Source organism: Myotis nattereri (assembly GCF_964212035.1).
Source record: "Myotis nattereri genome assembly, chromosome: 5".
Taxonomy (NCBI): Eukaryota; Metazoa; Chordata; class Mammalia; order Chiroptera; family Vespertilionidae; genus Myotis; species Myotis nattereri.
The window spans coordinates 81,740,444-81,752,972 of record NC_138080.1 but is presented as its reverse complement, the minus strand read 5'-3'; the positions used below and the strand labels follow the sequence as shown (position 1 = coordinate 81,752,972).

Below are 12,529 nucleotides of genomic sequence, written 5' to 3'. Positions count from 1 at the left end.
CTGGGCAGGCAGTAGGAGTTCCAGGCCACGTAGGGGCCAGGGAGGGATGACTCACAAGAAATGTGAGCAGAGGCCTTTTCAGCTGAAGGCTCCTTAGTCAGCTCCTTCCTGGAATCTGAAACCTTTACCTGCTCAGCTCAGACATTTTAAATGATTAATCAGATGCTGTTGGTAATGGAGCCTTATAGCCCATCCCTTTGTGAATGCATCTGTACATAGTCACAACCCAGGAAGGAGACGCAAATAGAGACTGGGGCCTCCCACGAGTTCTGACATCTGGCGCCCTCTTGCTCTAGAGCAGTGGTTCTCAACCTTGGCTGCACGTTAGAATCACCTGGGAATCTTTAACGTTAATCCTGATTTCTGGGCCTCATCCTCCGGAAATTCTGTTTGTTACTAATGTGGCCTCACCCATAACAAAGAAACAGAATTTCTGGAGGATAAGGCCCAGAAATCAGGATGTTAAAGATTCCCAGGTGATTCTAATGTGCAGCCACGGTAGAGAACCGCTGCTCTAGAAACTAGGAAGTCGCACCTTCGCCTCTTGCGGCCAGACCAGGAATGGCACCCAGGGCTGCTCCTCAGTTGCTAAGACCACCACAGCCACTGCTCTTTCCAAGTGCCCCCAGCGAAATGACAGCTTTGCTAGAGGCAGGAGGCCTTGGAGCCTTTGCTCACCTCAGCCCACATTGAGAACCTGTCAACAGAGACACCCAGTCAGCCTTCCCAGAGGTATCAGAGCAGGTGGAACAGCCCTCCTACTGCTCAGACCAAGGCAGAGAGGGAGGAAAAATCTTTAGGAGTAGGTAAAATCTCAGGGTAGCAATAGGTTGGATTCTGTCCCTTCCACGCAGGACCAGAGGGAGAGCACACAACTTGTCATGGATGTGCATGTGTAGTGGCATCACTTATTACTCAGCACGGGGCTGCACTGGTGAGAAAACACGTCCTAGAGGCAGTGCCCCTGTGTCACCTGTGCAAGCTCATGAGCACCGAGCACCAGGTTAAGTATGCTGGCGGGGGTGCGGGGGGGGGGGGGAGTGCTGGGGAAGAGTGGCTAGGAATAGCAGAGGCAATGAAGGTGTGTCATTTTTACTGGAGGTTAAGTTAAGAGCAGGAGAGGTTAGGAATATCTTCCACTTTCCTCTTCTTCCACATGGAGGTGGGGTAAGGGGCTGGCACAGCCCTGGCCCTGGTTTTGCAGCAGCAGCCTTTGCCTGCTAAGCTTGGGGCCTTCCCCAGGCCTCCAGAGTATGTCCCCAAGAGAGTCAGGGCCCATTGCCTCAGAACCTGGGAGATGGAGTGAATTTCAGGGTCCTTCCTGTAGCCACTCGGCAATCTCTAGGCAGGCTAGTGGGTGTGCTGGCCCAGAACAAGGCATTCCTGGGGCTGGGTGGAGGAGAGGTGGCTAGGCGATCCCCCTAAAGAGATCTACTCCAGACTTTCCTTGGCCGCCCACCCCTAGGGTGGCTTCATTGTTTAAGGACAGTATCTATGTACGTGGCTCTGCCCAACTTCCAATCCTGATGCTGCCACTGATAGGTTGTGTGACCCTGAACAAGCCACATCTTCCCTGTGCCACCGTCTTCTCACTTGTAAAATGGGAAAAGTAGTGCCTAAGCCTATGTTTTATGACAAAAACAAGACAATGTAAAGTGCTTGGCCCAGGGCCTGGCATAAAGTGAAGGAGGGAGGACATCATAAATAGGAGCCACCGTGTGATGACACCCTACAGAAGAAACCACCAAAAACGTGGGTTTTCTTGTTCTGGGTCTGTGTGTGAGGGGCCTGCAGCCAGTCCTTATTCACATTAGCATTTGCATGTGTGGCCACAGGTCGCCACAGGATGGCAGAAGCGGGGGACCTGGCAGTCCACGTTTAGCACAGCTGCTCCCAGGGAAAAGGGAAAGAAGAACCCCCCCCCCCCCCCCCCGCTCCCTGGGGGAGAGGCTGCGTGTACTGGGAGGCAGAACACGCAACTTCAGCTGTTGAGACACCCCTCAGAGACTAGCAAGAGTGAAATATTTAGGACCATCCCATTTAGATGAAGGGCCTAAGGAAACCCTCACACAGTAGGTGAGCATTTGCTGAGATGTAACGAGTCTGTGGTTATCATTGCGACAGTGTAAACACTGAGGTCCGCAGGAAGCACAGGCCATGGAGCATGATAGGAAAGAGCGCGGTCAAGTCAGAAGGGATGCACTTACTTAAAGGGCTAGAAACTGAAGAGTGAATGTTTCTCCTTGTGCCTTAAGAGAAACCCAAACCCAAACCAGCCCTAAGCAGGCTTGGCTCAGTGGATAGAGTGTCAGCCCGCAGGCCAAAGGGTCCTGGGGTCAACTCCGGTCAAGGGCACATACCTTGGTTGCAGACTCCTCCCTGGCCCAGGCCCTTGTCAGGGCTCGTGCAGGAGGCAACCAATCTATGTGTTTCTCTCACATCGATGTTTCTGTCTTTCCCTCTCTCTTCTACTCTCCCTAAAAATCAATGGAAAAATATCCTCGGGTGAGGATTCAAACAAACAAACAAACAAAAAGCCAATCCTGTGTGATCAGCTCACAACTGAATCTCAAAAATTCCATCAGGAAAGAGACTGAATTTTGGGGGGACGAGAGTTCTTTTAAGAGGCAGCTTTCTCTCCAGTCTGTTTTTTGGTCTAGGAAAATAAAATGCAGAAATGGGGTAAAGGAGCTGACAGCATTTTCTGTCCATGGTCACAGAATATTAAAGTGAAAGCACCATCCTCCTCCTCCTCCTCCCACTCTTTCACCCCCCGAATGGAGATGCTGAAGAGAAGGTTGCTGAGGAGCCTGAGCAGGGCGTGTGTGCGAGAACACACAAAAGCACAGACCACTTTACTCATATGAGACTTGATGCATGCTGGAAGCCGACCAAAGGTATTTTCCAGTAAAGACCATGCTAGTCTACAAGTGGAAAAGTAGAACTCACCCCACTTAAATAACAGAGAAAATACCCCCCCCAACACACACACACACACACACCAACAAAAGAGGAGGTCAAAACCAGTGTCCACATCCTTGCTACCAACTTGGGAGTTGGACAGACCCAAGCTGAGGTCCTGGCCCTGTTCTTCATTGCTAGGTGACCTTGGGTAAGGCATTTGACCTCTTGGAGCCTCTGCTCCCTCCTCTATAGGAAGGACAGATAGTCGTGGAGGCTTCTGCCTTACATAACATGGGACATGAGGACAAAAATATTAAGACCAAAAAAAATCAGTTAACAAACGGGAAAGTTTCATCATGGGGATTCTTAGTGAGATCATATAGTACATTTCAAATGCTATATTCATAATTTGATACACATTCCACTGTTTATGTCCATAAAACTAAAGAACTGAGATGCCAGGTGTTCCGGTGCAGCATCTACATTCATGATTGCTGGCCTGGCAGCAACCCCCCAGGCCCAGAGTGTGCAGGGTCCCGCACGTCCACAGAATCTCATGCCGGGAGAGAAGCAGCCACCAAAAGGCAACCTCGAGTAGTTTCCTAGGGTGATAGACCCACTTCGTTGCACAAGAAGGTTATTCTGGTGGTAATCTCATACCCAGAGGGGAAGAGACACCTTAGAAGGACCCCTGTTCTTATTTAGTTCGGAGAGTAGAAAGCAGCTTTTCTTTTATTCTGAAGTCAGCCAAGAGACAGAGGGGATGGTAGGGCAATAATGGGCAGGAGTACACAGGATGAGGCACAAGCAACAGGTGATTCCTAGGAACCCCACTTCGCCTCAGACAAGAGAAGCCATGGCTGTGAGCTGGGGAAGATGTCACTGTACAGACCAAAGGAGAGAGGGGTCAACAAGTGTGAGAAGCCCCGATGTCATGGATGACATTACCACAGCAGAAGGGAGGAAGCAATTCATTGTATCATGAATATATTTCTAACGCAGTTTTTGGAGAAATAAGTATGAGTGAGGCTGCCATGCCAGGCAGAAGAAATTAGGGAAAAGCCAGAGGAAAAAAAATGTGATTATTCCCAGAACACAATTCTATGACTCTATGGCAGGAGAGTAAAGACCTCGAGGCAGAGCGAATCCTCTAAGGCAGTGGTACTCAACCTTGCTAATGCCGCGACCCTTTAATACAGTTCCTCATGTTGTGGTGACCCCCAGCCATAAAATTATTTTCGTTGCTACTTCATAACTGTAATTTTGCTACTGTTACGAATCGTAATGTAAATATCTGATATGCAGGATGTATTTTCATTGTTACAAATTGAACATAATTAAAGCATAGTGATTAATCACAAAAACAATATGTAATTATATATGTGTTTTCCAATGGTCTTAGGCGACCCCTGTGAAAGGGTCGTTTGACCCCCAAAAGGGGTTGCGACCCACAGGATGAGAACCGCTGCTCTAAGGGCTGGCAAACCATCATGATCCTGCTCACAAACTGTTCATTAGTTGAGACTCATGGAAACTAAGGCTGTGAATGATGGTCGCTTACTGACCCAGAGCATGGCCAGGCCACAAGCCGCTCATCATGCTAGTCATCTTTTCATGGCTGTTCGTACCACAGTGATGTAGGCCACATCTCTGTTACTGCCAGACTTCAAAAGACACCAAAGTAACCAGTCATAAGCTGGGGTTTAACTCGAATAACTACAACACAGCAAAGGAAGGAAGGAGCAGGCTGACTTGCATCATTAAAGGCTGTGGCACATAAGAGTGAACAAGCAATCCCATTGAAATACCCCACAGACACCATAATGATATGTAGATTTAATCCAATTCTAATAAAAATCCCAGCAATATTTTTTGTGTGGCTAAACTGATTCTAAAATGTATGGAAAGGCAAGAGAAGTAGAACAACAAACAATTTTGAAAAAGAATAAAGTTGGAGGAAACCCACCACCTTACTTTAAGAAAGATTTAATATAAAATTACAGTAGTCAAGACAGTTTGGTATTGGCAAAGGGGGAGAGACCCGGATCAAAGAAATGGAACAAAGAGGACCATAGACCCACAGCAACATGGTCAGCTGATGTTTAACGAATATGCAAAAGCAATTCAATGGAGAAAGGGTAGTTTTTTTCAAACAAATGTTGAAAAAATTGGCATACAAAAAACTAAAAAAACCACATTTTATATAAAAATTAAACCAAAGTGGATCATAGATTTAAATGTAAAACTTAAAAAAAAAACAAACACACAGAAGAGAATCTTAATGACCTGGTGTTAGGCAAAGAGTTTTCAGATCCGACATAAAAGCATGATCTAGAAAAGAAAAAAAAAATCAAAATTGAAAACTTTGGTTTTGTGGAAGACACTGTTAAGGGGATAGTCTGCAACAAAGGACTTAATATTTAGAATTAATATTAAAGACTCAAAAGTCCATAGTAAGAGAACAACTCCATTTAAAAATGGGCAAAAGACTTGAACAGCCTTGGCTGGTGTGGCTCAGTGGTTGAGCATCGATCTATGAACCAGGAGGTCACGGTTCGATTCCTGGTCAGGGCACGTGCCCGGGTTGCAGGCTTGATCCCCAGTGTGGGGTGTGCAGGAGGTAGCCGATCAATGATCCTCTCTCATCACTGTTTCTATCCTTCTATCCCTCTCCCTTCCTCTCTCTGAAATTAATAAAGACTTGAACAGACACCAAAGAGTAGATATAAGGAGGGCAAATACATACATGACAGCATTAGGCACTTAAAAAATGCAAATTAAAACCACAATGAGATACCACTATTACACCTATGAGAATGGCTAATTGAAAAAATATAATATCAAGTACTGGTGAGGATATAGAGCAACTAGAAGTCATTCTTTACCTTTGGGACTACAAATGGTACAGCCACTCTGGAAATCAGTAGCAATTTCTTAAACACATACTTAATCATATCCAGATATTCCACTCTTGGGTATTCCACTCCCCTTAAAGATGAAAATTAGTTTCACAGGAAAACCTGCACATAAATTTATTAATCGCCAAAAAGTGGAAATAACCCAGCGATAAAGTACCTTCCAGATCTTAACACATTGTTTGCGGGTAGTTTTTATTGCGCGCTAACAGGTGGCGCGGGCCATTTTTGCTAAATTTTTGCGCAAATGGCAACGTTCAGTAAAATTACGATAACTTTAGTTTACGTATTTATACGTTACCCGCATTCTACCGCTAGTCTATAAAAAACGTATTAATACGTGTCCCGCGCTCTACTACACTGGTAGAACGTATAAATACGTAAAACGTGTAAACAACGTTTCCCGCATACAATGTGTTAACAGAATACACACCAGCAGTTACACACTGATTTTGCTTGTGAGGCAGTATCCCAGAAGGACATTCCAGGGCAAACCTTATCCATCCCGACCCTCCCTGGGCTTGGCCAAATGCACTGGAAAGTCTGGAAAGACCAAAGGCTTTCAATTGCACTATTTCTCAGGTCCCTAGGGGTTCCATAAAAAGGTAGGGGGTGGTGTCTCGTCTCAACTGCAATTCCAAAGTATCTTTCTCATACTGGAGTTGTATGTGAAGTTTCTTTTGAAAACATTAGAAAAATCTGAAAATGGCAGTCATGAAGGATCTGTACCAGGGGTCCTCAAACTACGGCCCGCGGGCCACATGCAAATACAAATACTGTATTTGTTCCCGTTTTGTTTTTTTACTTCAAAATAAGATATGTGCAGTGTGCATAGGAATTTGTTCAGTTTTTTTTTAAAACTATAGTCTGGCCCTCCAATGGTCTGAGGGACAGTGAACTGGCCCCGTTTAAAAAGTTTGAGGACCCCTGATCTATACTGTTCAGCAGGGCCTCCCCAGAGCATGGATAGTCACATGCTTGGTGACCTACATGATGGATCCTTCACCAACCAACCACCCCAGGGGACACATTCTGCTTGAGGAACAGTATCTTCTCTGTCTATATTCAAAGCTGAATGAATCAGCCTGACTCCCTTACTTGGTGTCTGGCCTTTCTGGAACTTGATGTGTTGTTGCCTGCTTCTCTCCAGTTTAGCAAGGGTTCTATGCCTCCATGCCCAGCTGGTTCTTTGTACCTCTGAGCTTGTCTCTTTCATGCCTACACAAATGTCTGCTTCCCTCCAGACCTGAGGACCCCTATCTCTGGTCCTAGCAGTCCTTTCTTCCTCTGTTGGTGTCCTTCACAGAACAGGAACTGGAGAGAAGCCCCCCCCCCCCCCCCACACACACACCTCATTGATAATAGTGTGGTTAAGTCCAATAGACATTTCTGAGTTCTTATGTTACCTGACCTCTGACCTCCTAGCAATATCTGATTACTCCCTGCTTAAAGTCTTCTCTCCATTTCCAGGACACCCCGTTCTCCTGGGTTTATGATCTCTGACTTTGTAGGTTAGGTTCATCATCTACAGGTCCACTTCAGTTTTCCTCAAAGCTCAGCCCTACATGCCACCTTTTCCTTTCCCTCCATATTTCTACCCAACCTGATCTCATTCACTCCCACAGTTCCAATTACCACCAATAGACCAATGCCTTCCCCATATCTCCAGCCCTACCTCTTCTCTAAGCTCCATGATTACATGACATCTACACCATGATACTTCAGTCTAATATGTTCAGAGCTCAACTTGGTTTTCTCTTCCTCCAAACCAAACATGTTCCTTTCCTTTGTTCCCAGCCTCCACAAACATCACCACTAGGCGTCTACTTCTAGTCAAAAGTGCAGAAATCATCCCTGACCTCTCCCTTCTTCAATCTCTGTATCTAATCCATTACCAAGTCCTGTTGATTTTACTTCCAAATATTTCAAATGCATTCATGTCTCTCCATCATTCTCTACATGGAAGCCAAAGGGATCTCTCAAAATGCAAATTTGATCATGTCATCCCTTTGCTTAAAATCCTCCAATGGCTTCCCAGCACCATTCACATGACAAAAATCAAAATCCCTAACTGGGGCTATGAGCCCCTTATCTTGCTCCTGCCTCTTTCTCATCTGTTTCCCAACATCCAATTGCTCTCTGTCATGTCGATTCTAGTTTCTCAAATGAGTCATGATCTCTCTTGCCATTGGGCCTTTGCACCTGTTCATCCTACAACCATTTTGCCTGAGGACACTTACTCATCTTTCATATCCCTCCTAGACTGTGCAAGTTGGTCCCCCTTTTATGTTTTCATAGCAATACATATCTTCTTTTCATAGGAAAATAGATGGTCAGTTATTACCTATGGGATTTATTTAATGTCTAGTTCCCTCCTACAGTTAGCACCATGAGGGCAAGGATGGAGTCTGTTCTATATGGTTTATCACCTAATACACTGGAGCTGTTCAGCATTTACAGAGTGAATGTGGGTCCTTGTAGACTGTGGGTGCTTCCCTGGGAGTATGCAAAGGGCAGGTCAATGAACTGCTCTTCCCAATTTAAAGTGCCCCAAGGTGATAAAACTGGGTTAGAATCTTCTAATCTGTGATCCCACTGGAGTGAAGAAATTGTTTTTACCCAAAATGTAGTATTTTTTAAAAAGCAATTCATTCACAGTAGCATTAAACCTATAATGTACTTAAGGAGAACTCCAATTTTAAAACCAACAAAGAATATGTAAAAGCTATATGAAGAAAATTATCTGACTTTATTGAAGGATTTAAAAGACAAAAGTGGAGAGATAACATGTTCATGACAGGAAGACAACTGTGTCAACTCTTTGCCCAAGTACTCTGTAAATTACATGTCATTCCAGTTAAAGCCAAACGTGGTGGTTTTCCACAGAAACTGACACACACTCATCCTAAAATCCAGATTAAAGAGTGAAAGACCAAGAATAGCCAAGAAAATTCTGAGGAAGAAAAATGGGCATGTGCCAGGGCTGGGAAGATGTTTAACATACCAGACTTCTGATTCTAGCCCAGTTGTTTATTGGAAACTTGGTATATGACAAATCTCTTTTCAAATCAATGGGTAAAGGATGACCTAATCAGTACATGGTGTTGGACCTATCAAAATGGAAAAAGAAAGCCAGAACTTTATCCTATACCATGATCAAAAATAAATTTAGGTGGACTAAAGATTCTATGTGAAAAATTTTAGAAGAAAATATAGGCTTATCTTTATGTTCTTAGAATAGAAAGTTTTCAAAGACTAAAGCACATAAAGCATGAGGGAAAGATGATAAATATGACATTTAAAAACTTTCATACTAGAAAATACACCATAAGAAAGATTGAGAGACAGGGAGAAGATATTTGCAAACCTGTAACAGTAACATGCTAGTATGTGGAATATTTAAAAACTCCCTACAAATCAGTAAGAAAAGACAAACAAATAGAAAAAAGGGGGGGGGGGGTGGCTAAGAAGATACAAAGGCAATTCAAAAGATTTGTAAAAGCAAATCAATATATTCAAGGTCACTAAAAAACGAGGGAAGGTAAACTGGAATAGTGAGATACCATTTCACACCCATCACAGGTGCTAAAATTTAAAAATCTGCAAATTAGGTATTTGTCAAAGAAAGAAAAAATGCAAATTGTGTCGCACTAGTTGTTTATTCCAGTTACAGGAGGCAGCACGCCTGGAAGGAGCACTTGGGTTGTGGCTGCTCAGTCCAAGTTGTCCAGGAGGCAGCAGCAGCAGAGGGTGGCCCAGCACGCAGCCAAGGCCGCCTGACACCCGATGTCGTCCTTCTTCCTTTCCTGTGGAATCACGTACACTGGGGGCAGAGTGGGGGCAGGGGAGGGACAGGGAAGGGCAGGGGAGAGAGAGACCCAGTCAGGGGGCAATATGAGCAGCAGCATCCTGTGCTCATAGCACTTAGCACACATTCTGTGGAGACATGTTGGCTGTCTCCCTCCCTCTCCAGATTGCTGCTCCACCAGGGGGGAGCCACGCCTACCTGGTTCACTGGTCCAGTCCCATGCCAGTGTCTGGCACGCCATTTCTTCAATGTGTAAATAAAGGTGACATCTGCTCAGCAACTGTTAGACCACAGTTTCCTGCTACCTCCCCTCCTCTGAAACCCAGACCAGCACCTTTCTGGATACTTGACCAGTGATCCAGTTTGCAGTGAGCCGTGGCCTGCAGCCTGATGTGGCAGGCACTGGCCGAAAGCTTTATACATGATCTCATTTAATCCTCACAACAGGCTGTGTTACTATCACCATTTATAACTCTCAACACTGTTTGCAAGAGTGTGAACTAGTAGAAGCCCTTTGAAAGAAAATTGAGTTGGGGGGTACACACAACACTGACCCAGAACTGTATCTAGAACTTTTCTACAAAAATAATTCTAGTGTTTAAAAATAGGTGTATGCTGCAATTGGTACTGTATCAAAATAACCCCAAACTATCAAGAACTTCAATTTCTGTCACCTGGAGACGGATAGCTAAGTCAGTGCAAAGCACATCGAGAATACTAAGCAGCCATGAAGAACTAGGTGGTTCTTCCATGTTGCTAATAAATTAAGCAAGGGATAAAAGCAAGGTATAGAGCAGTGCTTTGTTTTATTTGTAGAATGAAAGGATATATATAAACACAAACACACATATACACAAGTTCCTGAAAGAATACGAAACTTAGAGGTCGGTGTGGGAAGGTATCGAGGCTTTTACTTTGCATTTTACATTTTTCTCAAAGCCAGGCTTGTCTGATTCCAGAGCCACACTCAGCTGCTCCTCTCCTGGCATTGGGGGTCCTGTGGGCAGGAGGGCCGGCCTGGTTCTAGCATGCTTTGACCTCTCTACCCTCTGCCACAAGTTCCAGCTCCAGGGGCTTTGTGGCAGCTGGCATTGCCTGACCTGGGCTCCCTGGCGGCACTGGCCTCATTCCTGGCCTGCCTTCCCATCTCACTGTTGCCTGGACACCGCCCTGGGCCCCAACTCCACCTAACCTGTGCTCCCAGTTATTCTTGCTCCTCTCATGGCCTGATCTGGCCCCTGTGACCCCAAGTTCCACCTATCAGATGTGCTTTCAATGCAATTCTGACACCTCCCTCAGGCCTTGCTGACTTTCAACCCTGGCCAAAAGCTAGGAAGCAGCAGGTATATCAAATGGCACTCCCTCCAGCTCAGAGACCAGAATGGCCTGCATTATGCAATTCCTAAGGCTGAGCCCCGTGAGGCAGAAACCCCCTCTCCCCCATGCCAGGTCCCAAACACCACTGCCAGGGTCCCTTCTACATATCCCCCTTCCAGCAGCACCGCTGGCGACATTTCAGAATTTATCAAACCAACCCCAGCCTCTTCACTCCCCTTTGGGTTTGAACAGGGGCCCACCTAAGCCGGGTCCTGGAGAAAGGGCACCAAGGGAGCAGGGACCGCCAGTCTCTGCCTCTGCAAACCCGAGGAGTCAAAGGTCTTCCAGCCCCCAGCTCTCCTGTCTCTGCTCACCCGTGAGGGAGGGCGGACACCATGCGCTGGTCCTCTCCGTTCCTCAGCCGGGTCCCTCTGGCAGCGAGGCCCCACACTGCTGCTATCCACCTCTGCCAGCCTGTCACCTCAGGGGTACCTACGTCAGGAAGTTCAGTGCCTACTCATCTGACCTTGAAAGCAGTGCCACCCCTGGGCCTTCTCTTGACACTGGCAATACATACTCAATGGGCTCACTGTCTCCTTTGTCCTGGAAATATCCCCTCCACATCTCTACTCTGCCTCTGGGGCCCTCCACACCACCGTGGATTGCTGGGACATGGGGCCAAAGCCTCCTCACCCCAAGTACCTGCCTACTGCTCCTAGAGTCAGCCTCCATCATTCTTTTCATCATCGGACTGAAGTCTGTAAAGTCCTGCTCACTCTGTGGTCCCAATGCTTAGAGGAGGCAACTGCATGAGGGGGCTATAGGTGTGGCCAGAATCAACTAGAAGGTGGTACTCTCGTGTCGATTTTTGTTTGTTTGTTTTTAATGTAAGTACACACATTTTAATTTATTATTTTTTAAAATATATTTTTATTGATTTCAGAGAGGAAGGGAGAGGGGAGAGAGAAACATCAATGATGAGAGGGAATCATTGACTGGCTGCCTCCTACATTCTCCCTACTGGGGATTGAGCCCACAACCTTGGCATGTGCCCTTGACCAGAATCGAACCTGGGACCCTTCAGTCCGCAGGCTGACACTCTATCCACTGAGCCAAGCCAGCTAGGGCTTAATTTATTCTTAACAATATATATGTATTTAATTTTTAATATTTTTAGAGAGAGAGGGAGGGAGAGAAACATTGATGTGAGAGTGAAACATTGACCGGCTGCCTTCTGCATGCCCTCTACCAGCGATTGAGCCCGCAATCTGGGCATGTGCCCTGACCAGGAATTGAACTGCCAACCTTTTGGTGCACAGGGCGACACTCAAACAACTGAGCCACGCTGGCCAGGGCAACAATGTATTTATATTTTAAAAACAGGATATGTGTAAACATGACTAAATAGGGCTCACGCTTACAGACCTGGCCACACTGGTAAGTACACTCCCACTGTTCTAAATGTAACTTCCCATCATGTCACTCCTTCAAAAACGTCTGGGTTCCTCCTTCCTACCCACTTTCGCTTTGGCCATCTAGACTGTGCAGTCAGAGCCCATGGCTCTGTATCAAGCTATGATCAGCA

At 45.9% G+C, this 12,529-nt stretch overlaps 1 protein-coding gene across 3 annotated transcripts in view; it reads right to left on the bottom strand.

Moving 5' to 3' along the window:
* Positions 1-12,529, bottom strand: part of CYSTM1 (cysteine rich transmembrane module containing 1) — a 52,335-nt gene that overhangs the window by 3,998 nt on the left and 35,808 nt on the right. For 2 of the 3 annotated variants that reach the window (XM_081090816.1, XM_081090817.1), the window contains exon 3: positions 8,550-9,642. The exons of the other annotated variant lie outside the window; for it this stretch is intronic. In XM_081090816.1, the coding sequence (XP_080946942.1) occupies positions 9,533-9,642 (110 nt within the window). In that variant the 3' untranslated portion in view covers positions 8,550-9,532. Of the gene's footprint in view, positions 1-8,549; positions 9,643-12,529 lie in introns of those variants that run through there. 3 annotated transcript variants of the gene reach the window in all.